Source organism: Callorhinchus milii, unplaced genomic scaffold, assembly GCF_018977255.1.
Source record: "Callorhinchus milii isolate IMCB2004 unplaced genomic scaffold, IMCB_Cmil_1.0 Scaffold27, whole genome shotgun sequence".
NCBI classification, from domain to species: Eukaryota; Metazoa; Chordata; class Chondrichthyes; order Chimaeriformes; family Callorhinchidae; genus Callorhinchus; species Callorhinchus milii.
Genome location: NW_024704768.1, coordinates 5,023,147 through 5,048,399, shown reverse-complemented (window position 1 = coordinate 5,048,399; position 25,253 = coordinate 5,023,147). Strand labels below are relative to the sequence as shown.

Genomic DNA, 25,253 nt, shown 5'->3' with positions numbered 1-25,253 from the left:
GCGCCTGTGTTGAATTGAATGGGAAGGTGAGGTTGATGGAGAAGCTTGTGCTGTTTAAAGTCCGAACACTGGCGTCAATTCTTCTAATAATTTATGAGAGGATTGCCACCTTGCTGGGCACTCGCTAGATATTACCGGATGTGAAGGGAGTTTGTGATCTATGTCAACGCAAGTTGTTTTATGCAGTTATCTGATTGTGTTCTTTGAAGACAGCCCCAGCGCGAGTTCTCTCGTGTCAGAGACAAAAAAGATAAGAGTTACACACGGTGGCCATGTGAAATGAAGAGAAAGTGCTCTTGACGTCCTCCTGACGTGAAAGGCGCTATGCAAGTGTAAAGGCAGCCTGAAGTACTGAAGTGCTTCACTGTCTGATGCTGACTGCCTCGAGCAGCTCTGGGACCTACACTGTGTGAGGGGCGCTGTATAAATACTAGTTGTTGTAGTTGTTGTGCTGTGGTTTGCGCCTCTGTCATCGTTTGCAGTTGGAATTGTGGCCGTTTTCTTTCCTGGACAAAATGGCATCAACATTTTGTCTCTAAATTTGACTACATTTGCATTTGACATTTACCAAAGGACATGAGTGAGGACAGCCACTCACTCCTATTCCTCTCTTCCCCCCCCACCCCCCCTTGCCTCTGGGTCGCTACCCTGTAGTTGGTGTTGTACAAGCTCCGGACTCTGTCTCCTGGTTACCCTGGTTTATATTCCCTTCTTTATTCAAATTGACTCTTAAATTCAAATGAACTACCTCATCTCTTTGTGGCGCATCTCTGGGCAGATTAGCTACTGCTTTAGCTTCTGTCATAACATTCATTTCATTTCTAATCAGTTAAATTTTCTGAAGCGTTTTTTGACATGAAATCATTATATGTGGTGCCACCTGACGAGCTTGTCTTCGCTGCTGGGCATTTAATATACTTTGTTTTTTAAAAGATTCCCATTTTCTCACCTCTTGTTCTGAGGCTCGTGGTACAGTTCATCAGTTGACAGACACTAGTTATCACCCCCAGTGGTTAGTGTTCCTGTCTAGTGAGTATCCACAATCTATTGGACTGTGGAGATGCTCACAGTTTTAAGTCGAACAACATCTTCTCAGAACAGCAACATGTGTATTTCCAGTGGAGTGTCTGTGGGGGAGAGAGTGCGATGTACTGATGGGAAGAATCCTGGCTAAGATCGCTTTCTCCTCACTTGCCCAGGTCCCTTATTATACTTCAGTGCACACCAGGCTCATTCAGTTAAGACGTCAAAAACTAAGGTCCTGCCTGTGCTTATTCAGGTGGATGTTAAAGATCCGGTGAGGCTATTGTTAAGTGTGTGTCTCTCTCTCTCTCTCTCTCTCTCTCTCCCCCGGAGTCTTGACCACCAACCCTCAGATAAAAGTGATTCATGGCTGTTTGTGTGGGATGTTGCTATCTGCAAATTGGCTGCCGTGATCACCTACAAACACACAGTCACTAACTACAGTTCACAGTAATTACCCGTGAAGCTTTTTGATGTTTCAATGTTCTATCCGCTTTATGATTTACTTGAAGTAGTTTCTAGCTTAGCTGCAAGTATTGAAGCATTGCCGTGTTCCATTCTTTGGGGTCAGCCGGGTGCCAGAAACCCACCATCGCGCGCTTAAGAGTATCCCAGGAGGGCTGAGTCCAACATATTTATCAATGTCTTGACATCAAACTCTGTGACGAAGTACAAGCTGAATGTTTCCTACAGTGAATCGTTTCATATCTCCTTTACCAGATTCTCGCCTCATGTGTTTTGTTCTGTTGAGTGTCCAGGTATTCAGTGAAGCTGTGTTTGTATATAGAGGGTGGTCCCTGTTATAAGGTGTCTCAGTTGGGCACGAAGGTCTGTGTGATAACCATGTGCTAACTGTGGATCTGTGCTAACCAGAAGCTCAATACCCCCAGTTCTCGGCCCTGACCAGTGGGCTCCGCTACTAACAATGGCCAACTTCTGGTCATCCGATGGACAGGAAGTGCTGCTGACATCACTACCTGCGCACTGCGTGCGAGCTTTATACACAGGACATGGCCTTGATCTCGCTTTACTCACAGGAAGTGATGTCAGTGGCATTTCTTGTGCGCGTGTCTGACCTGCTCACTCAGCGGGCGGCCATTTTACGGCCCTTCGTGTAAACTGTGGAAGTGGTTTACAAAATCATCATAGGCAGCGTTGTAATACAACACCAGAAAGGGATTGCAGTACGTACAGAGAGAGAGAGAGAGAGAGAGAACGTTGTACCAGGCTGTGCAACATAATTGACTTGTTAGGATCTCATCGTGTCAGACTGCTGAGGGCAGGTGGATGCTATGCCATAAACTTTAGATTGGACAGGACATTGAAGCCAATAAACCACAGAACATGTCAGGTTACAAACAAGGCCCAGGAGATGGCCTCGTCTTTTGAGAGGGAGCAAAAGTAGCCGGTCCCTGGCACCCCGTCCCGTGGCTGAATACCCGAGGCCATCAGTGACTAGGGGCCCATGTCCGTCCGCTGTTTACAGGACTCTGGGAGAGGAGAGCTTGTCTGTAGGCACATGGCCCATCGCAGTGGAGGGTAAGAGGAATGTTGGATGTTACAAAGTGTGAACTCAATGGGACCTGGAGCCAGCAGATACCACATTCCTGGCCCCGGAGCAGAGCATTGGACACAGCATGATCGCTTGTGATCTCCGCAGGGAGTCTGAACACATAGCGAGGAGCTTGGGGTGAGATCATAGTCATGATATTATCCACAGTCACAGAATGTTACAGCACACAAACAGGTCGTTTGGCCAACGGTTCTGTGCTGGTGTTTTGCTCCATGCGAGAGTTAGACATTTACAGCACAGAGGGAGGCCATTCAGACCATTGTGTGCTGGCTCTTTCCACACATTAATGATTATTCTGACTCAGTCGGTAGTTAGAAAGTTGTGGGTTTCATGTCCCACATTAAGACTCTGAGCTCAGACTAGACTGCGTTTCCAATCGTACTGCACTACTGGAAGTGCCGTCCTTTGGGTGAGACTTTAAACCGCTCGGTGCCTCTTTAGGTGGACGTTAGCAGCACTCTTCAAAACGAGAAGAATTTCTCTCTCCCGACAGTCTCCCTCAGATAAAATTGATGATTCACTTCATGACTGTTTTGGGACAAAGCTGGCACAAAATTGGCTGCTGCGTTTTCCCACAGAACTCACAGTCACTACATTTTACAGCAATTCCCTGTGAAGCGCTTTTGAGGTGTTCAGAAGCAAAGGGTCTGAACCACCTTCGGGTGTGAAACGCAACTTGAAGAGCAGAATGAACTGGTTCTGTGTAAAATCTCCCTTAATGATCAGCTGAAGGGGCAAGTAGTTTGTGAGCATTGCTGTGTGTCTAGTTGACCGTAAACACTGGCAGTCAGCTTCAGCGAGTCGTATGTCTTGTTTGGAGGATCCGCTTCCAATATCTCACACAGCAGTGACCGAAACCAGAAGCTGTTCAGGGGTAATACCAGAAGCCAGTCAGTTTCCTGCTGTTTCACTCCACGTAAAGACCGAGTCGAAGAGTTTTCCAAAATTCTTACACTTTTAAAACGATGAGATTAAAGCTAGGATCGTGAAAAATTCCAGGTACAGCAGGAGTTTGGTGTGTGTACAGAGACGGTGTGACTACAAGACCATTAAATATCACAACGCATTTTCACTTGTCGCCTTTTGTGAAATTATTTCAACATTTTGTGCGGGTAGGGTGGGTGGGGGGTGTCGGGGAGGGGGAGCTATTGGTGAGCTGTGCTTGTGTGTCTAGTGCTAGTTTGCTAAGCCGGACTTTTGTGGACCAACAAAAAGGGATAGTGTCTCTTTATTTGAATTCTTTTTTTTAAATCTTATTAAAAAGAAGTCATAGAGTTGAGCTTTGTTCAGCTAAGGAGCTTCACGGTAAGAGCGTATTGTTGTTTAAAAAGTTTCTCCGCTTTGAGGTGAAGCGCAGGTTTCCCACGTCTCTGGGAAAGTATAATAATCATTCGAGGTATTTACATCCTGAGTGAGCAGAGCAGAAATTTGGATTTTGTTTTGCTTTTAGGTGAAAAGCCATATCAATGCAGCCAATGTAGCATGCGATTTATCCAGAAGTACCTGCTCCAGAGACATGAGAAGATACACACTGGTAAGTGCAATAGCCAGGAGCCCAAGGCTGGCAATGTGAGGCATAGCATCTGTGAAACTCCTTAAAGAGACATTATCCCTTTTGTTGAGCTAGACAGAAGAGAGTACGAGAGAGAGAGAGCACAAGTGTTAAAATGCTTTCAAAATCAAATTAACCGCTGCAGTTGTGGGCTTTGGGCCTTACCGTGAATACAGAAAAAGGGTATCTTTGCTGGTCGTTGTACACGTAGGTGGGATTTGTAACTAACACTTCAAACCGGAACCTCATTGCTCTTTAGATATTGATCTGACTGCAAAATTTCAGGATATTTCAAGGTATTTGACTATATGAGAGAGAGAGAGAGAGGCCGTATCACCTTTCAAACTCTTTACCAACTCTCTTCCTTCATACCAGGTGGGTAAGATGTACCTGCAGATATGTGTGTGGTGGTGGTGGTGGTGGTGGTTTGGGGTAAACGTACGGAACCAAAAAGGTTTCTATCGAATAAATAAACCAAAGTGGTTTTTTTCCCCTCCCCACCCACCACAAACCATCTTGCCTTGTGTAAAGGTGGGGCATTGCTCCTGTGCACTCCAAAGGCTCACTTCAAAGGCTCACTTCAGTCTGCGTGAGAAGGTTTCTGTTGCTCAAATCTGGCTGCCACGTTCGTTTTGATCGCGTTTGACGAGAATTTGTTACAGAAAGGTCCTGGCACTTTTCTCAGAGCCCAGCTCAGGGCCGATTTAATTTTGTTCTTCGGGACTTTACAACTTCAGTGAGGGAGGAAAAGAGGGATATTGTCTCTTTAGCTTCTTTCCCTTCTCAGGACAAGGAATTCCATGGCTAGAGCTTCTCTGGCATGCAAACTTTCCAATTAATCATGCTTCGTCGCAAAGGGTGGCTGCTTTGCTGCCGAAAGAAGCTGTTGTTCAGAGGACTCGCTGTGTCTGGGGCCCTCTGCTGTGACTCTGGGCTTTCTCGGCAAAACAGGACTACACTCTAGCGCTTTCTGTCCTGGGCTGCCCTCTGTGCGACTGCCCCACTGTGATGCTCTTGTTTGCAGCGCCTCTCACTGTGCTCCGCCACCCCTCTGCTCTGCGAGCTGTAACCAGCCTCTAACTAATGCTGTATTACATCAGGCACCTGTTGCTTGTGCGAATCTGACTTTGCTGCATTTGCCACACAACCTGAATTTTCATGGCTTGCTCTTTAATAACAAAACTGTACATTACAATGTGTGTAACGTGTCCTCTATAATGCTGGCCTGTACTGCAACTTCTGATATAACGTGCATTGTTTGTGGATGTGATAACCTGTAACCCCCCACTCCCTCCCTCCCTCCTTCCTGTAATGCTCCTAAAAGATCCGATAGTGAGAGGCTGCTATGCTTATTGACACCTTTACAACCATTATTTTATCCCTGTTGCACTACTTTACTTCACCAGATTAAAGCCCCGGTTCAAGGAGAGAAATCCGTCAGCTAAAAAATGGCCAGGTCAAATTAAATGGAAAATGGTGTTTGTGTTTGGCTCTTTGTAATCTGCGCTGTTTCCTGGCAACCTCTCGGGCTCAGAAGATCTTGTGAATAGACTGGAGACGTGTGCTTCATAGAGTCTCTCTCTCTCTCTCTCTCTCTCTCTCGCTCTGATCCCGCAGGTGAGAAGCCATTCCACTGTGATGAATGTGACATGAGGTTTATTCAGAAATACCACATGGAGCGGCACAAGCGCACGCACAGTGGGGAGAAACCGTACCAGTGTGAATACTGCCTCCAGGTAAAGGCCATGCGCTCGCTGGGGCCCAACCCACCCGCTCGCTCCTCAGTTACCCTCTTCATACAACAATAACAATCCTTGCATTTGACAACGCGCCTTTATCTGCGTAATTCACCCACAAAACGCAGTCAGCTCCCGTTACGGTGCGTTCTGCGAAGCGCTTTGAGGCGTCCCGAAGGCGTGACAAGGGGCTGCGTCAACCGCCAGGATTATTATTATTGTTATCACACACCCAATCGATGCACCAACTCATCGGTGCGAAGGACCAGCGGTGTCCCCGCAGTCCTCAGAACGCCCAGTGGGTGGCACGAGAGAGCCAGCGTCGCACCCCACGATGGTTGTGTCGAAGAAAGCCTTCGGACTCGAGTCTCCGATGGTGTCCCGGAGAGAGAGGAACTTCCCAGCGTAGCTCGAGGCCAAGCTTGACAGTGACCACGCTGTGCTCTCCCAGCAACGCACTGAAGTGTCAACCTTCCGACCCGCGGACTCCGTGGAGTCCTGTCGCTCAGTGGTTAGAGCACTCGCCTCGCGAGCGAGACACCTGGGTTTGGTTCCTGGGCGGGACGAAACCTTGGGCAAGTTTCCTCACTCCACGCGCTTCTGGTTACCAAGCAGGACACTGGAATCCGGTTGTTGGTCGATTGGCGGATTACTTTCCCAAGGGTAAGGATCCCTTCAAAATAATAATAATAATAATTTGGTCACACAGTCCACGACTGTTTGTGGGGACGCTGCTGTGCGCAATTGGCTGCCGCGTTTCACCCACAAAATATGCAGTCAGTTTCACAGTATGTTTTGTGAAGCGTTTGAGACATTTTGAAGAGGTGATATCAAAACGCAAGGATTATTATTACAGTAAAAGCACTTTACTTGCTGTTATCTATGTAACGCACTTTCCTTTGCAGCATTTTTCTAGAACTGACCGTTTGCTAAAACACAGAAGAATGTGCCACGAGAATCAAGGGAAAACCCCCGGCAAGAGCCCTGCGGTGAAAACCGAGCCCATCATCCTCACCATCAACGCTGACGACCGCTTCCTGGCGCTCCAGAAGGAAGGCGGGAATCCCAGGAAAAAGCTCAAGGCCGCGGAGAAATCCACACTGCCCGGCTCCAACAAGGAGGAGAGCCTGGGCCGCGGGGAGAACAAGGGGGATAAAGGCGATTGCATGGACTATTACACCAGCAACTTGAAAGTGAAAGATGAGTACAAAGTGGAACAATGTTCCCTGGTGATTGCTCACGCGTCCCACAGTACTGACGCCCTGGGGGAAGCTTACCACAACAACGCCAGCCTCAACCCCCCGAAGCTCATCCTCAAGAAAGTCAACGCCAAGAAGAGCCACAAGGCGGGGGAGCAGCTGGCACCCAACATGTCCGTCACCGGCAGCTACGACCCGGCCAAGGTCAACAAGTACGGCTACGGCATGGTGGACAACCCCGAGCTGCTAGGGATCGAGGAGGCGCAGAGCGCGGACCCTTCCCGCAAGCCGGGCAGCAGCAGCAACTACGACGACGCCATGCAGTTCGTGAAGAAGAAGCGTTTCCTGCAGGGGGTGACCAGCGCCAGCAGGGACTTCCCCTTGTCCGAGGGCCAGATCGCCAGCCAGCCGGCCGTGTCCCAGCCCCCCGTGCCCCCCGCCCCCGACAACAGCTCCGCGGCCTCCATGATGGTGCAGGGGCCGGGCGGCGCGGAGCTCAAGGGCGGGCAGGATAAGAGCGGTATCCCCGACGAGGTGCTGCAGACGCTGCTCGATCACTACACCAACAAGGCCAACGGGCAGGTGCCCTTCTCAGTCAACGACAGCCAAGTGGCTTCCAACATCACCGTCAGCTCCTCCGACATCCCCGAGGTGCCTCCGGCGGAGAGAGTGAGCGAGGGCGGACAGCCCCCGGCCCCCGATAACTGCAACATGCTGCACGAGTATTCCAAGTTCCTGCAGCAGGCACTCGAGAGAACCTGCCACAACGACAACTACTCGGCCGAGCAAGGCCTGGCATACGAGGCCGAGAACCAGGCACTGGGGGGCAGCCTCCAGGTGCAGCCCCTGTTCTCCACACTGGAGAGGCAGGTGTTTGCCACCATGGTCACCCAGCACGGCTTCAGGCCGGACCTCACCTCCTCCCTCCGGCTGCCCACGCAGAAGTCTCCGTACAGCCTGCTGGTAGGGGAAGCCCAACAGCCCTCCTTCGCCTTCATCCCCACGGTGACGGGCGGGGGGAACGTGCCGGCCCCCCAGGACTTCATCGAGCAGGTGGCCTCGCAGAAGAAGCGCGAGGACCCACCCAGCCACCGAGACCACCAAATGGGGGCCTTCGGCCAGGCCGCCCGCTTGCACTTTGCGGGCTCCGCGGGGGAGATGGCTCCGGCTTTCGGCAGCGGAGCGGGGGGGCAGGTCAACCTGAGGGTGAGGCCGGGCGGGGCGGATTTTGCCGAGTTTTCCTTAGTGAACGAGGGCAGGGACGGGATGAGCAGCTCGCCGGACACCGCAGGGGGACAGGCCTTCAGGTGAAACCATCGGGAACCGGGCTGGGAAAACAGGCGGCGAGGTGAGATGTGACTGGACGAGATGACTTTCAGGGGAGGCGTTTGCTCTCTGTTCCTGACCTTCTCCAGGAAGAACTAAAATGGGGAAAAATATCAAAAAAGCAATTTTTTTTTTTTTTTTCTTTCCGGTCGGACAGAAAACCCCTCCCAGAAGCAACAAAACATGAACACGAGGCAGCTGTAAGGAGTTGACCAGAGCAGTATTTCTAGTCCGGTTGGTCGGTTGGTCGGTGCCAGCTTTTTGCCACCGGAACGTGTCTGCATCCCCAGGGGCCATTTTCCTGCCTGGCCCATCTCTCTCTCGCTCTCTTCCCCCAACTCCACCGACTGCAGCCTCACCTTTGTTTGCTGGACGCCACTTATCTCTTACATCTCCAGCCCTGGGCAGATCGGACGCCAGACCAGGCCAGGTCGGGCTAGCCAGACTGAAGGCAAACCCAGTGCTGCTGCCCGCCCTGGCCTATCACCGTCGCGGAGACCGCCCCCTTTCCTGTTGCTGTTTCTCAGAGACGGACTGAGGCCGGCTGATCACGACGCTGGCTCCACATGGCTGTACACTCAGCGCAGTTGGACCTGACCCCAGACTACAGTAACCAGTTCTTTCAGGTTTGTCTTTTGAAGCGAGAGAGAGGCCCAAACCATGGGGATGGGGTAGTCGGGGGGTGGGGTGAGCTCAGGCTCAATCCAGCCGTGGGGGAGTTGGACTCAATCACTGGGAGAGGAGAAGGGGAGGTAGATAAGATCAGCTCCTGGGGGAGTGGTGGGGTTTGATGACCCAGTCACTGGAGCCTACAGGGTTTGGCAGTTCTCTGTGTGCAGAGGGAATGAGTGTCTGCAAAAGGCAAACTGGAGAGAAAGTGACCTGTGGTTGATGGCCATCAGCACCGAGCCTGTGGCCTGCACAGACCGAGGCTCGTTAGCTCCCGTCTCAGTGACACAGGACGGAATCCCGTCTGTCCTGGGGCCAAATGAGGTGCTGTGTGGTCTGGTAACACTACAGCTGGACCTAGTCTGTTCAACCACAACCTTTCTGTCCTGTCCTGTCTCCCTCTGGAGCAGGTTACTGACCTGTAAGAACAAACACACACACACACAAGCGCTGAGAGAAACACTCTCTCTCTCTCTCTCGCCTCAAACCCTGGGGCGATGGAGGGAGGGAGGGAGAGAGAGAGCTGGAGGGCGGTTTAAATGGAGCCTTATTTTTAAACGCTGTCCTGGGTGATTTATAATGTTAACTAGTTATCAGTTGGTTCACCTATTGACCAGGTTTGTAAGATAATTGTTTTTGAAAGTCACAATTAGACTGCGGTTCAGCCTCGGTGACTGACTGGCCCTCGTGGTGTTTTATACTGGAGAGTGCTCGCTTTGCATTGTTCAGCCAGCGTTGGCTGCCACCCCCACCAGGCAGCGACATGGCCAGAGATACGTGCGAATGCGGCACCCTCACTTGTGGGGAATAGTAAGCTAACCACCCCCCCCCCCCCCACAGGCAGAGAATTACTTAAACGTAGTGTGAGACGGTAGCTTCTCAGTGATTGATGGTTGTATTATGTTAAGTGATGAAGCTCTAAAGGGTAAAGTGTCACCTGCCCTCGGCCACTGTGGAAGCTCTGAATTAAATCGATGGGGGTGGGGGGAGCGACATCCAGCCTGTGGTTCAGTAGTTATCTCCTGGGGTTAGCAAATCTCGCAGTTAGCTCCTCCAGTCGGGTTTGCGAATTTTGTAGTTTTCCCCCCAGAAATGTTGAAGCAGACTCGGGTACAAGGCTCTCACTGAAAGCTCAGTTACAGCCTTTGTGTGTGAAGAGTAACATAGAAACGTGACTCTCTCTCTCCACACGCTCCCCGCCGGCCCCTCCTCCCCACACCACCACATCACCATTCCTTGCTGATCATTGCTGGTACGTGCGGAGAGAACTGTGGAACAGCCCCCAGGTCTCCTCAGAGGACTGTAGGCTTTGGATTTTGTGGGGTGGTGGGGGTGGGGGGGCAGCGTGATGCTCAGATGAGAGACGGGAGAGAGCTTTAAACGTAAAAAATTAACAAGCACTTGTGTTTGGTTCGGGTCCGATCAGTAACATGGTCACTCTGAAAACTCTTCATCATCTGCCTGACCTGTTGAGCTGAGGAGAAGGGAGCACTTTACTGAGCAGACAAGCTAAGCTGCCAGTCACACAGTCACGCCCTTTACTGATGGTTGGGTATCGAACAGAACTCAGGCCTGAGAGTCCTCACTCGCTCTGTCAGCCTCCAGCACCTTGTCGCAGACCTAAGCATGTACAGAATTTTAGAAAATTGTGAGATTTAGTCTGGATCTGGTAATAATTTGGGGACTCGATCCACAACTGCTTGGGGTACACGACTATGAGCAATTGGCTGCCGCGTTTCGTCCACAAAACACACAGTCACCATACTTTATAGTATATTCTGTGAAGCGCTTTGAGACATCTTGAAGACATGAAAAAGCGCTGTAACAAATGTGAAAATTATTATTATTATATTATTGATTTGGGAGGCGGCTTGCGATTAACACTGCGGTGACGTGGAATCCAAATCCAGGCTGAGTTCCAGAACGTTTCTCAGTCTCTCGCCGACTGACTTTCAGATGATGGTCTTGAGGCTGTGACCACGGAGATATTTTGGGCCTTGGAACAAAAACTGAAAATGATTCCGTGCAGTGTTTCCCTCGCTGCACCTCTTACTGCCTCCGATCAGCCATTGCCTGGGGAGGGTGGGGGTAGGAAGGGGGCGAGAGGTGAGTGGGGAGAGAGAGAGAGACGTTCCCCAAATGAAATCCATCCAGAAATCTAGCTGTTGTCTGACTTTGGGGACATGTTTGTGGCAGAAGTACGTCAGGGTGGAAATCGAGCCCTTTTAAGGTACAAAAATAGTCAGCTGAGGATACTAACCTTAGACCAGGAGAAAGGGCTGACCTGAGTTAAGTCATGCAAGTCCGCGCGGAGAGAGAGAGAGAGAGGAGAATGTAGACTAGATGTTGGGGTCGAGCCTTTACCTTGGAACGTGGGTGACAGAACGCCCGGGGTTAGAGAGTGTTCCTCTAGTCAGTCCCTTTTTTAAAAAATTGTACATAGATTTTTTTTTATAAGTGTAATGAAAATGTGTATCATGCAGTTAAGTGTAGTTTCTTTTCATATTAATGTTCCTTTTATCCGAAGTAAAGTGAACCCCCCCCCCCCCAAAATCTGCGTAGCGTCGACCGCGAGAGTTCCTTCAGTCCAGAGCAGCGGAGTCAGAGTGGGACCCCCGGACGAATGCTGACCCTCACGCCACCCACCCCCCCCACCACCGCCCCCCTTTCCCATTCACAGGGCTCCGTGTAGGTGGTGTTTAGTTCAGGGCAGGGCAGGGCTAGGCTGGCACAGGGCTGGGCAGCTCTGTGCTGTGTATCTCACCTTTAACAATGTCCATTCAAACAGCTGATCCGAACAGACAAAAGGAATCAGTTTGGCAATAAAATGCCAGGCGTCAGCTCAGCAACGCGCCTCCCACTAGCACAGGGCACCAACACTCGCCCGCCAGGCACCAGGGCTGGGCAGCAGCCATTTTACAGATTGATCTCCTAACTAACGGCGCTGTAAGAAGTTTGGTGAACGAACAAATTACTGAAACCTCACGTGTGAGAGTTTGTGCTGATGTTGGGACAAGTTAAAGAGCCGGTGCCCGAGTGTCCGCAGTTCAGTCCAGTCTGACGCGAGAGCCAGCGCTCACAGAATCAGTGGGTGACCATCACGGAGAGTGTCGCTGGGCAGATGTGGCTCTGTTTGCTTGCAATCTACATATTCAGATGCTTTTAATTGCTGGACCAAAATGGTTTTCTACTAGTCTAGTGATCCAGTGTTGGTGTAATCCCTTTTGTTGCCTTAATCTGCAATGTACTGTACCCTTCTCATATACGGTAGTATAGTTTAGTGAGCTTTGTGAGTGAAGTGCCTCCAGCTATTCCCTAACTGGGCTGTTCCCAATGGCAGTCAATACACATGGTCTCTTCTCTTTACATCCTGAGATTACTCAGAACTATTGATAACGAGATCAATGGCTATTGTAACTAGTGTATTACGTCAGTGAGCAGTGTGGTGTCTGACACCATCCCAACTCCAGCTCAGCACCACACTGATGGCAAAGCTCTGAGGGACGAGGACCACTGTATCCTCGCCCGGTGACTTATTCCTGGGGCTGTAGGATCAGAAATATCTCACGTTCTCAGCCATATGTCTGAACATTAATTATTAGGCAGAACTTCTGGCAATTCAGTGTGAAGCCAGTTTAGAGGCTCTTTAACAACTGCAGAGAAATTATTGTTTAAAATAAAATTAATAGCGAATTTGAGAGCTTACCACGAATCGGCACAATCCTAGATATTAAGGTGATGAGAAATTATTCCTTGTCTAATACCACGAACAGTTTCTGACCATGTTCTGACCAGCTCAGGGTTGTAATCTACTCGACACGTCATGCAGAATAGGCGGCTCTGCTGTACACAGCCACTGAGAGCCAATAAATCACAGTCTGGTCAGTTACCCAGCAGAGAGCTCCAGACAGTGTGTCCTGTATTATAAACACACAGTAGGTAGTGAGCTTGTTCCTGAGCCTGTGATCTGATTTTGAGCCTTAGATATTGGAAAGAGACTCCTGAATGTTGCCCTCACACATTATACTCTCATCTGGTTCCTTCAATCAAATTAGCCCCTCATGCTCGCTCCCAGCACCCCCCCCCCCCCCCCCCCCCGCAATAGTGCCCACTGTGGAATTTCCCTGCAATCTGCTCCCATCTTGTGAGCCGCAGAGAGAGGCCACTGTCAGTAATATTCTATTCCGCAGTGAATTCATCCTGTAACTGATTAAAAGACTAAAAATAGCCCCAGCATTAAAAGTGTAGCTCAGTGGTTAGAACACTGGCCTCGCAAGCGAGAGACCTGGGTTAGATTCCAGGGCGGGGGGCGAAATGTTGGGCAAGTTTCCTTACTCCACACGCCTCTGAGTACCCGGCAGTAAGTGGGAACCCGATAGTTAGTCGATTGACGAATCACTTTTCCGGGGGTAATAATTTCCTTACAAAAGTAATAATAATTTGGTCACTGAATCCACGGCTCTTTGTTGGGGGGCGTTGCTGTGCGCAATTGGCTGCCGCGTTTCGCCCACAAAATATGCAGTCAATTCACTTTACAGTGTATCCTATGAAGCGCTTTGAGACGTCTTGAAGACATGATAAGGTGCTGTATCAAATGCAAGTATTATGATGATTATTATTATTACCACAAGGAGCTCGTATTGTATTCTCCAACGTAGTGGACATTGTAGAGTCAGCTTCTCGCTGAAGCTCAACATCAAGGTGGTTGATGCTCAAGGCTTGACTCCCTTGTACCCGTTACCCCCACAAGATCTGCCATTGATACTCGCTCCAGTTATGGAAAAGTTCTGTGTCACCCCGGCCACAACATGGTAAAAGCTGAGCTAAATTGTGGTTTTTTTTTTTCAGGCAGTACAAATGTCAGTCGCTGAGCTAATAAAAACTAAAGATTAAATTAAAATTCGCACCAGTGTTGTTCTTGACGAGTGCTGCCTGGGATCTGAGTGAGTGCGAAAGGGCCTGTGATATCTCCTGGAGAGTGCTGGAGGCTTTCAGCAAAACCCTAGGGTTTGGTAACCTCAGCATTGCCTTCACCAGTTGTTGGAGTCTGGCCTGTCTCCACACTTTAGAAACTGGAGAAGATCGTTCAACCCATCGAGCCTGTGCCGCTAATTTATTGGATCATAGCAGATATTTTACTCCCTTTTCCCCCATCATCTCCGAAAGTATCTGTCTCCCCTTTAAACATCCCAATGGGATCTACACGTGTGGTTTCAAAGCCTCTGGTGAGAACGTCTGACTATATTGTCCAGTTACTTTGGATCTCTACCAGAGGGAAGAATCATCCATTGACTTTACAAGATTATACATCAGTTTGGATGAAGAAGTTTCTCTTGGCCCATCTGATCTCCTCTCTCCAGAACATCCACTGTACCTTTTCCCCCCATCACACCTTCCTCCCATCATCATCGAGCTGCTTTTTAAATGAATCCCAGTGTCCTGGCCTCAACCCTGCCCCACCCTGCCAGTAACCCTGTTCCTGTTGTTAATTATTAAATCATCATAATCCTTGCGTTTGATATAGCATCTTATCACGTCGTAGAGACGTCTTAAAAGCGCTTTAAACGATATACTGTAAAGTGTAGTGACTGTATATTTTGTGGGCGAAACGCTTGTTCTGTTGTCTCAGTGCGTCCAAAAGTGTTGTTGTGGGTTTACTTTTTCGATTCCTTTTAAAACTGAACCCACAAGGTCTGCTCTGAGACGGGTTCTCTCAAGACAGAAGAGCCTGAGCTTCTCTAATCGTTGCTCACAGCTCATTCCTCTTAAGACTGGGGATCAGCCTCATTGCCCTCCTCTGCACAGGGCCCGGTATTGTGTCCAGAACTGTCGGCAGTGTCCAGGGTGTGGTCTGGATCTGGAAATTGTCCATCAATCATCTCCAGTGTTAACATTCCAATTGCTGAGAGCTCAATGCCCAGCGTACGGTGGTTAGTGGGAGCTGCAGTATAGCAGATGAAGATGAAACTTGCCCATTTGATCTCATCTTCCCAGATCCCCAACCCTCTATTTAAAGTGGTGCCAAACTCAGCTCAGCTTTCCCCCCCCATCGTTGTATCATGGTGAACCTTTTCTGAAATCTAGAGTCTCTGAGCTTTGTGGCAGATTGGGAATGGAAGCTTGAGTAGGAGTTAGTACGGTCTGATGGCTGGATACGCATCCGATCCAACACATTTTGATGTCTTTCACTTCACGGCTGTTTGTGGGAACGTCGTTTTGCACAAATTGGCTGCCGTGTTCCACACAAAGTACACGCGGTGACTCGCCACACTTTACAGTATGTCCTGTGAAGCTCTGAGACATTCTCCGGATGTGAAAGGTACTGAGGACGTCTCGGGGATTATCAGGTAAAGCTCTGAGCCGGTGCACTTGGTGCTGTTGCTGTTGTTGACCTCCCCAATGCCACCCACCGCTTTCTGGAGCAAACCTACTCAGCCGGGACCTGTGACTGATGAGGAATTGAGTGTTGGGGAGAAGGAGGGGACATTGTGGGTGTGAGCCATTTGCTGCACCTCGGTGTAAACACCATGAGGTGCCAGCGAGGGGGTGGGGAGGGGGGAGGATGTGAGCCACTGTAGCTCTCTCTGAGATCCTGTTGTGTCCAGCAGCACCAAGACAGGAATGAAACAAGGGCAGGTATATCCTGGGGTATTGTGACCACAGACATGTGGCTTTGTCTGTTATATACTGTATATCCAGCTCAGCCTTTACACAGAACCCGGAGGTTGTGTCTCTTGATGCTGTCTGAGGTGTAACACAAGGAATCATTCTGTGCCGACTAGTTTCCTCTCAATAAATAACTAATTGATGGTCACCAGAGGGTGATCGCTTTCAACAACAACTTGCATTTATATAGCAGGCAGCGTCCCAGAGTGTTTGACAGTGGCGGAGCACGACACTGAGCCGGGTGGGGAGGGGGAGGTGACCGTAAGGCACTGGTCGAACAGGAAGGTCTCCAGTCGCGACGTGAAGATGGGGAAGGAGGGGGCGAGGCGGGGGGGATAGAGGGAGAGTTCCAGAGTTTCGGGGCGGAGTGGTTGAAAGCGCGACCACCGATGGTGGAACAGTGGGCAGGAGGGACACGCAGGAGGCTGGAGCCACTCGAGCGGAGGCAGCGGGTAGTGGGTTGTTAGAATTGTTTGTTAGAATTGTTACTGATCTGCGTAATCTGCATGTATTTTGTTTTGCTGATGTATTATCCTACCTCTAGTAATGTTAATTATGTGCTTTAACCCATTCTGTTTTGAAGCTACATTAAATATCTGTTTTTCCAAGGGGTGGGTCTGCAACATTCTTTTCACAATTGGATTAATTCATAAATGTATAAAAGACCGAGACCCTCCGGCTTGGCTTGGCTCCCGTCAGCAGCTCCTCACCTCACCTCAGACGCTGACAGCATCTGCACTCTCCACCTCACCCTGCCAGTATGGAACCTCAGTGTCTTGTTCAACCCTCAACTGTCCTTTAAACCTGACATCTTTATTCGTTGTTCAGCTTTGCCTATCTCCGCCGCCACCTCTCCCCACAGGCCACTGAGACCCTCAGCCAGGCTTCCAGCACTCGACTGCATCACCTCTACGCACCGGACGTCTCAACTCTTCCCTCCACAAGCTGTAGACCATCCAGAACTCCGCAGCTCGTGTCCTCTCCCACACCAGGCTCCGTGACCCCATCACCCCAACCCTCGCCCGGCTCCACTGGCTCCCCGTACCCCAGAGGAGAGACTGATGGAGCCAAACAAGGCAGCAAATCTGTGCCAGGAACAAACCCACACACAGCTCGGAGATCAGGGACCAGGTTTAATGTTTTTCTTTGGGTGAATTCAGCCTTATTAACAATTGCTTTAGGTTCCTGATGGAGGAACAAGACATTTCTCTGCTTGTTGCCGGCTTCATAGCCGGTTCCAGGAATCTCCTCGGACACAGAGCAGTGAGTAGCCACGTGGAGACATCGTGGACATACTCCCTCTCCCTCGCTCTCTCCGGCTGATCTTCTCACTGACTGTGATGTCTGAACTGCGGAAAGTTAAGCTTTCGGCCGGCAAGTCCAGGAGCGGGGAGTCACCAGCTCCCAGAACGTCCTCTAGTAACGAGAGACCAGATAAACACAATCAGGAGAGCAGGCCCGACTGTGTGTGCGTGTGTGACATGTATGTATCTACACACACGTGTGTAGGTGTGTGAGTGTAGGTAAGTGCGTAGGTAATATGTGTGTTTGTGTGTGTCTATGTATGTGTGTGTATGTATGTGTGGTGCGTCTGAGTTGCTGGAGAGGTAACCAGGCACATACCTGTGTGACAGGGCAGTGGATCTGAGCGTACCATTCCTGGCAATACAGACACACCTGGATGCCTTGTCCAATAAACAGGAAAACCCACATCAGCACGTTCCAGGCTGGACTCTTTCTGTTGTCGTTGAAAATAAAATTGAAAAGAACTGGAAAGCAATGAGATTAATATTAATAGAGTAATGTATTATAAATAGATTAAGACATGCACAAACCTGTCTGTATAAAGATGACACAAATCCCCCTGCAAAATACACTACACTTTAGTAAAGTTTTACAGTAAATCCCTGTAAAACTTTGAGATGTCCTCCTGACCTGAACGGCACTGTATCAAAGGTAAGGATTATTATTAATATTATTATATCCCTCACCCCACCCGTCATTGAAGTGACGCTGACGACCCTTCCCTCGCCCTCAGGATGGACACTTACCCCCGAAGATGGCGAAGAGGCAGAACATGACGGGGTAGAAGTAGCCGAGACACAGCGTCAGCACGTATTCATGGACCACAGCGGACAGACCGAATACCGAGAGCATTGCCACCACACGGCATCGCTTCCCAGTCAGCTACAAAACAGACAGTGAGTGAGAGGGGAGCAGCAGGCAGCGCAGGGCAGGGCTGGGCAGGGCAGGGCTGGGCAGCGCAGGGCAGGGCTGGGCAGGGCAGCGCAGGGCAGGGCTGGGCAGCGCAGGGCAAGGCTGGGCAGGGCAGCGCAGGGCAAGGCTGGGCAGTGCAGGGCTGGGCAGGGCAAGGCTGGGCAGGGCAAGGCTGGGCAGCGCAGGGCAGTACAGGGCTGGGCAGGGCAGAGTGGGGTAGAGCAGGGCGGAGCTCAGGGCTGGGCAGGGGGAGGGCAGGGCGCCCCCAGTGGCGGTCCTCACCCACAGGAAGTCGCTGTAGGTGTAGCTGTAGAGCCAATCGTGAACGACAACATTCCATGTTCTGTAGTAATTGGCAAACGATGTGGAATTCCACCAATCCTGAGGGACAGTGACCAATCAGCTCTCTAACCGGCACAGCCCCGCCCCTGGCACAGCCCCGCCCCTGGCACAGCCCCGCCCCTGGCACAGCCCCACCCCCCGGCACAGCCCCACCCCCCGGCACAGCCCCACCCCTGGCACAGCCCCACCCCCCGGCACAGCCCCACCCCTGGCACAGCCCCACCCCCTGGCACAGCCCCGCCCCCAGCACAGCTCCGCCCCTGGCACAGCCCCGCCCTCAGCACAGCCCCACCCCTGGCACAGCCCCACCCCCAGTTTCAAGAACAAACCAGATCAATTTCAGCTCAAAAATAATATCGGGGAAACTGAATAGTTTGGGGCGCGACATGTCACCCCTCCGCCAGGCCGGCGGGAGGCGAACTAGATGGACCTTGGTTTCCTTTTGTCCAGTGAATTCTTATGTTCTTATGTTTTATGTTTGGCGTTTGGGGAGGTGGGAGGATGGTGAGAGAGCGACATGGGGTGGGGGGGTGGGGGGGTGAAGAAGTACCTTATAAAACATTCTGTCTCCAAACCGCAACATCTCAGCAAAGGCGTTCAGCCAACAATGGAGGAACGAGAAAAATGCCAAGAACAGCAGAAACATACCTGCGAGAGCGAGAGAGCGAGGGTGAGTGAGTGCGAGAGAGAGTGAGACAGACAGATAGACAGAGTGAGAGAGAGTAAAGACACAGAGAGAGAGGGAGAGTGAGTGAGACGCAGAGAGAGAGAGAGCGAGCGTCCCAGGGATGTGTGGGTACCTGGCAGGGTGGCGTGGAATATGGAGAGGATGAGCACCCTGATACTGAACGGCTCTTTGCTCATGTTGGTGAAGACGGGGATACAGAGTCTGACCAGGATAAAATAGCCATAGAGAAGGCAACCCAGTACCTGTGTGGGGGGGGGGGGGGGGGGAGGAGAGAGAGAGAGAGATGGAGGGGCCGGGGTCAGAGCAGCTCAGCACAGTCACTAACGTACGCACACAGTGACAACGACTGCCCGGTCAGTAGCCGTCACATCACGGTAAAGGAAGACTGGAATCCGCAGACACAGTCACTCAGTGCTTGAAAGGCGCTCTCTAAATGTAATTTTGTTGTTGTTGTTGTTGTTTTCCGCTCTCGGGGTTAGAGACGGGGATCGGGGCTGCGATTCAAATCAGTCAAAAGGAGTTTTAATGGAACTGACCTGAGAAAAGTTCAGTAATACGTATTTCCATCTGATCTTTGAGTTTCTGCAATAAGACACATTGCGAGTTATACATTGTGTACGTCGGTATCTCTACCAGTGTGTCTGTGCATGTCAGTGTGTGTACATGTGTGTGTGTCACTGTGTCAGTGTGTGTATGTACATGTGTGTGTCACTGTGTTAGTGTGTGTGATGTGTGTGTGTGTCGCTGTTTTAGTGTGTGTGTGTGTGTGTGTACGCAGCATTTCCTGTGTTTCCACAGTACATAGAAGAAAATTATGTGTATACACAGTACACAGGAGATGACATCAGACAGTAAAGGGACACTGTGGGCTCCACACTCCATTAGCAGTAGATAAAGCCTGAGACCTACCTGGGGTAAGAATCGCGGTAGATGAGGGTGGGGCAGAATAAAAAATATAAATAGCTCGAAAACTCCGGCAACTTCAGCTCCTCACCTGAGAGAAACAAGAGGACACGGGGTCAGAGGTTAGTGTAAAGAGAAATTTCAGGACAGAGACCAGGAAGTGTTTCTAGGAAGGGAGGGGGTGTGGGGTTCGAGGCCAGGGACACTGGGACTCGTTGCTGTGATGGGGACGGGGGCGGGCGGGAGATCTGGAGGTGATGAGATCAGATGGGCCAAAGGGTCTTCTTCATCCAAACCACTGTGCGTGTTGTAGGCAAACTAACCAGACGAAGTGTATAGAGCAACAGCCATGTGCAGAGTGTCCAATTCTAGGGGCAATTGTTGGCCAGGACACCAGGAGAGACTCCCTTTCCACGGCATTCCTAACATCCACCTGAACAGACACCGACCGGACTTCTGTTTAATGTTCTGTTCAAAGGTCAGCAGCTCCGACAACCCATTGTGCTCGCAGCCCTGCCCAGCCCTGCCCTGCCCTGCCCTGCCCAGCCCAGCCCTACCCTGCCCAGCCCTGCCCTGCCCTGCCCTGCCCAGCGCTGCCCAGCCCTACCCTGCCCAGCCCAGCCCAGCCCTGCCCAGCCCTACCCTGCCCAGCCCTGCCCAGCCCTGCCCTGCCCAGCCCAGCCCTGCCCAGCCCAGCCCTGCCCAGCCCAGCCCTGCCCTGCCCAGCCCAGCCCTGCCCTGCCCTGCCCTGCCCTGCCCAGCCCTGCCCAGCCCAGCCCAGCCCTACCCTGCCCTGTCCTGCCCAGCCCTGCCCTGCCCTGCCCTGCCCAGCCCTGCCCAGCCCTGCCCAGCCCAGCCCTGCCCTGTCCTGCCCAGCCCTACTCAGCCCAGCGCTTCCCTGCCTTGCCCAGCCCAGCCCTTCCCATCCCTGCCCAGCGAGACTGATATTGACCCAATGCTCTTAAGGTGTGGACAATGATGCTTTCAGACCTCGATGGTTACAGACACAGAGCAACTTTGTCAGCCCACTCGCTGTCCCCCCCCCCCCCCCCCCACACACACACACCCAACCCGCGCGCCTGATAGTAAAGAGCAGAGTAGATGGTGTTTGATTAAAGCAGGGTTTTAAGCGTTCTGAGACGCCTCCCTGTGTGGAGAGCGCTGTACAAGTGCAAGTTGTTGTTGCTGTTTCTCACCGTCCCTCAGTTTGGCGTTCAGGACTTTGGGAACATTTTCCCGGATGAAGGAGTGACACTTCATCAGAAAACGAATCTGGGAAAGAAAATAAATAATAAGTAATTACACAATAATCCCACCCCCCCCCCCCCCCACATACAGCGCCTTTCATCTCACAACCTGTGTGTGAATGAGACAGAATTTAGAGAAACCGATCGGCCAGAAGCTGTGGGTGGACAGTGGTGAGGCTGAGTCTTGCGTCTGGGAGAGAAGCCCAGGAGCGACTGACCCTTGGGCCTCACACTCCTAGAACTTCCCCCAGGCCCCCCACTCCCTTTCCGCTCTCCCCTCCCCCCCATGATAATTCCCGAGGAAGGGGAGCGGTGGTGGGGGGCTGAAGTACAGGGGAGGGGGACGTACCTGCTCTAAGATGACGATGAACCTTGACGCCGGTGGCAGCTGGTAGTGAATGACTACGTTTATGGGCAGGAGGCCGAGGACACAGAGGTGTGTGGTCGCCAGAAGCGCCCCCGAGGCCAGTGTGTGGAGCCGCGGCAGCCGGGAGCTGTGGTACCTGCCTCCCCACCAGCTCAGGACTTTAAACGGCACAAACAGTGTGTAGAGGAACATCCCCAGCCAGGCCAGCATCGCCGTGGGCAGCTTCCCAAAGACATAGAACAGCAGGTCAAAGTCTAGCAGCAGCCTGGAACAGACAGAACACAGCCTTATACTGTGGGTGACATACTGTGTGTGTGATATACTGTGTGTGATATACTGTGTGTGTGTGGTATATTGTGTGATATACTGTGTGTGTGATATACGGTGTGATGTACTCTGTGTGTGATATACTGTGTGATATACTGTGTGTGCGATATACTGTGTAATATTTAAGTGCTCTGAGATGCCGTCCGGCGTGAAGGGCGCTATATAAATCCAAGTTGTGGTATATATTGTGTGAGTGATGTACACGTGTGTGATATACTGTGGATGTTTATATATTGATATACATACATTGGCTGAGTCGTCCCCGACCGCCAGAGCCCCCCATCAGACTTTAAATCTTATCCTACTTCTTCAACTGCGCCTACAGTCACTCCCCACATCCCTCTCCCCCTTCCCCACTTCTCCCCATCCCGTTTTCCCCTTTCCCCTCTGTCTTGCTTCCTTCCCCCCCCACCCCCCACCCGCCCCCCACGTAAATATTGGGCCGGTCGCTGGATCTCGCTTGGCCGCTTCGCTGTGTGATCACGAGTGCGACGAACACGGCGATTACCCCCTGAGATTGCCCCCACCTTCCCTGGTCAATGAACTCCACGGCCACAGTGCTGATGATGAAGACCACGAGGGCAGCGATGAACATGTGGTAAATGGTCTTAATGTGACGGATCTCAAACAGTTCACTGTAACACAAGGGGGGGGGGGTGTCAGTCAGCCACACCCCTTCCCCACAGCCAGACCACACCCGCAGTCAGGTCACACCCCTTCCCCACAGCCAGACCACACCCCTTCCCCACAGCCAGACCACACCCCTTCCCCACAGCCAGACCACACCCCTCCCACAGCCAGACCACACCCTGATCCAGATCCCACCCACAGCCAGACCTGAGCTGCTCACACTAAACGTGAGCGCACACAGAGCATTGGGAAGATACTCACTCCAGAATTGAGCATCTGTTCATGAAGATCTTTTCTTTCTCGACTCCTAATCTCTCCAGCCTTGTGACAAACACAGCCATTTACAACTGAGACTGAGATACAGACAGACTGAGACGCAGAGAATGTGTGAGAGGGAGAGAGGATGTGAGACAGAGAGAGATGTACATGGTTTCAGGTCGCTCTGGGTGACCAGACTGCAGTTTGTGTGGTGACGTGAGGAAGGGTTTACCTGTCTCGCTGGCCTGTCTTGGGGGATTTGGTCCCTGGGCTGCGCTGAGAGAAGGACTGGACGGATTCCTCCAGCGCTCTGTCCAGCAGTTCGCTCACCTGCCCTCGCAGCTGCTCCAGGAATTTAACCTTCACATCCTGGGTGGGGGGGTAAGAGGGGATGGGGGGGGGTGTGAGTGACCGAGGCCGACAACCATCAAACCGACAGCAGCCCCCCCCCCCCCCCCCCACACACCCACTCCCATCCCGAGCAGCAGATCTGATCTCACAATAATCCTTTCCATTGATTAACGTGCATTTACACAGCGCCTGTCACATAGGACAGCGCCTCAGAGTGCTCCCGATGTCAGGGTCAGCCCTTGGGGGCGAGGGAGAGCGGGAGAGGAGAGGAGGGGGGGAGGGGGGAAGGGGGAGGTGACGATAGATTGTGGTTGAAGAGGTAGGTCTCCAGGTGGGATTTGAAGATAAAGAGAGAAAAGGCGGGCGTGAGGGGAGGATGGGGCTCGATCCCCCTGATAAAACTGCTCATTCGCTTCATGGCTGTTTGTGGGACGTTGCTGTGCTGTGTACTGTGGTCACCCACAAAATACACAGTCACTGCACTTTATAGTACTTCCTTGAAGCGCTTTGAGACGTCCTACTTGCTGTTGTGAGAAGGCGCTGTGTCAAATAGACAGATTATTATTATTGTTGTTATGATGAGAAACGAGAGGTAATCAGACTCTTCCCACCTCCTTGTGCCTCTGCCAGTTGGCCAGGTGACTGATCTTGTCCACGGAGCCTGGAAGAGAAGCAGGAAGAAGGTAAACGTTTGCGGCTGAGCTTGTTGACGCAGCCGTGGTTTTTGGTTGGTTTTGGTTTCAGGGCGAAACGTTAGATACACACACACGCGCCTCTCTTTACCTAATAATAAGTAGGAACCCGGTTGTTAGTTGATTGTTACAATCTAGTAACTGGTAATCAATCCAATGTCATGCTGTATATCATACACAGTCTGACCAGTGGTGAGAGAGAGAGTGAGTGAGTGGCTTTGGCTGACCTCTCTAGGCAAACCCCAACTTGGCCGGTCATTCTCCTCACAGTCTCGGTCCCCCGTGTAGCCTCGGGACGTCCTCCTGACGTGAAAGGCGCTGTGCGAGTGTAATTTGTTGTTGTTCTTACCGTTGTCTTCTCTCTGCTTCTCTCTCTGCCCCGAATCCTCAGCCTCTCCGCTCAGCGAGTTTCTCTCTCTCACATCAGCCTCCCTCCTCCTCCTCTGCCTCCGCTTTGACTCCATTTGGCAGCTCTGAAAAGTCAGTCAATGGGATATAATCCACAGCTATTTACACCCGGTCCTGTGTGTAGTGTGTGCTATGTGTAGTGTATGCTATGTGTAGTGTGGGCGATCGCAGACTTCACCCCTGGGAGACACTGCGCTGACTCCGCACATTACTATCGAGGTTGAGGCAGAGAATAAAGGTCTCCAATAAACGGCCTTTATTATGACATTGACCCACACCTGAGAGTTCAGTTTGTGTAACATTAATAATGATAATCCTTATGTTTAGTGCATGTCACGTCAGCAGGGCTTTGCAAAGTGCTTTACAGGATACACCCGACTGATAACAGTGATGGGTTTTCCCATCAGCTGATCACGGGGACGAATGTCCGTGTGTGTCTGACACACCAGTATATGCCTTAAACTGAGCAATAAACTATTGACAAACTATTGACAGACTGTTGAGCGACCCACTCATCTGTTCTGAGTTTGATGGAAAAGTTCCGAAGAGACTCTGTGGTGATGCCCACACCAGCTTAGAGCACTCGCCCCACAAGCGAGAGGACCTGGGTTTGATTCCCGGGCTGAAAGAAACCTTAGGCAAGTTTCCTTACTCCACACGCCTCTGTTTACCCAGCAGTAAGGAGGAACCTGGTTGTCAATTGATTGGCGGATTGCTTTTCCGGGGATAATAATCCCTTAAAAAGTAAATAAAATGAAAAATAATAATAATTTGGTCACTCAATCCATAACTGTTTGCGGGAGACACTGCTGTGCACAATCAGTTGCCACGTTTCGCCCACAAAATATACTGTCACTACACTTTATGTTGTGAGGCACTTGGAGACGTGTCATGATAAGGCGCTGTATCAAATGTAAGGATTAATATATTATTGTTTGAGAAACTACAGTACTCACGGACGTGGTGGTCTGGGGGGGGTGTGGGGGACGGGTGGCTGGAGCGAGGGTCTGTCTGCGCAGAACCTGACCTGTCCACACAGACTCAGTGACTGAGAGCCTCTGCACACAGTCCCCTCAGCT

General features: G+C 51.3%; 2 protein-coding genes across 8 annotated transcripts in view; one reads left to right on the top strand and one right to left on the bottom strand.

Annotated features, from left to right (window-relative positions):
• LOC103189943 (zinc finger protein 148-like) overlaps window positions 1-17,810 on the top strand; it is a 26,934-nt gene extending 9,124 nt beyond the window's left edge. Inside the window, exons 5-8 of one of the 4 annotated variants that reach the window (XR_006085805.1) lie at window positions 4,047-4,130; window positions 5,766-5,884; window positions 6,790-9,035; window positions 17,783-17,810. Coding sequence is in view for 2 of the 4 variants with exons in the window: in XM_042344176.1 (XP_042200110.1) it covers window positions 4,047-4,130; window positions 5,766-5,884; window positions 6,790-8,394 (1,808 nt within the window). In the remaining 2 variants the exon portion in view is untranslated. Of the gene's footprint in view, window positions 1-4,046; window positions 4,131-5,765; window positions 5,885-6,789; window positions 9,528-16,353; window positions 16,466-17,782 lie in introns of those variants that run through there. The other 3 variants (XR_006085804.1, XM_042344176.1, XM_042344177.1) reach the window with 3 other exon arrangements.
• soat2 (sterol O-acyltransferase 2) lies at window positions 16,767-25,253 on the bottom strand. 4 transcript variants are annotated; one of them, XM_042344180.1, is made up of 15 exons: window positions 24,116-24,415; window positions 23,686-23,735; window positions 22,956-23,092; window positions 22,727-22,786; window positions 22,363-22,470; window positions 21,491-21,773; window positions 21,091-21,166; window positions 19,901-19,985; window positions 19,528-19,573; window positions 19,104-19,233; window positions 18,854-18,951; window positions 18,244-18,342; window positions 17,796-17,931; window positions 17,368-17,513; window positions 16,767-17,160 (listed from the first exon to the last, which is right to left on the bottom strand). In XM_042344180.1, the coding sequence occupies exons 1-15, from the start codon at window positions 24,228-24,230 to the stop codon at window positions 17,104-17,106; spliced, it is 1,626 nt and encodes a 541-aa protein (XP_042200114.1). In that variant the 5' UTR covers window positions 24,231-24,415; the 3' UTR covers window positions 16,767-17,103. The 4 variants fall into 4 exon arrangements, with proteins under 4 accessions (XP_042200114.1, XP_042200113.1, XP_042200112.1 ...); XM_042344179.1 differs by lacking the exon at window positions 16,767-17,160 and adding an exon at window positions 25,202-25,253 and having other exon boundaries at window positions 17,233-17,513; window positions 24,116-24,239; XM_042344178.1 differs by lacking the exon at window positions 16,767-17,160 and adding an exon at window positions 25,131-25,185 and having other exon boundaries at window positions 17,233-17,513; window positions 24,116-24,239.

Excerpts from the sequence above, each read along its gene's own strand:
- soat2 (XM_042344179.1), bottom strand. The coding sequence starts at position 24,230 with ATGGAGTCAAAGCGGAGGCAGAGGAGGAGGAGGGAGGCTGATGTGAGA. Across the intron at positions 21,774-22,362 it reads GAGTTCATTGACCAGGGAAG|GCTGCTGCTAGACTTTGACC; the intron begins GTGGGGGCAATC and ends TGTCTGTTCCAG. Across the intron at positions 19,986-21,090 it reads GAACGCCAAACTGAGGGACG|GTGAGGAGCTGAAGTTGCCG; the intron begins GTGAGAAACAGC and ends TGTTTCTCTCAG.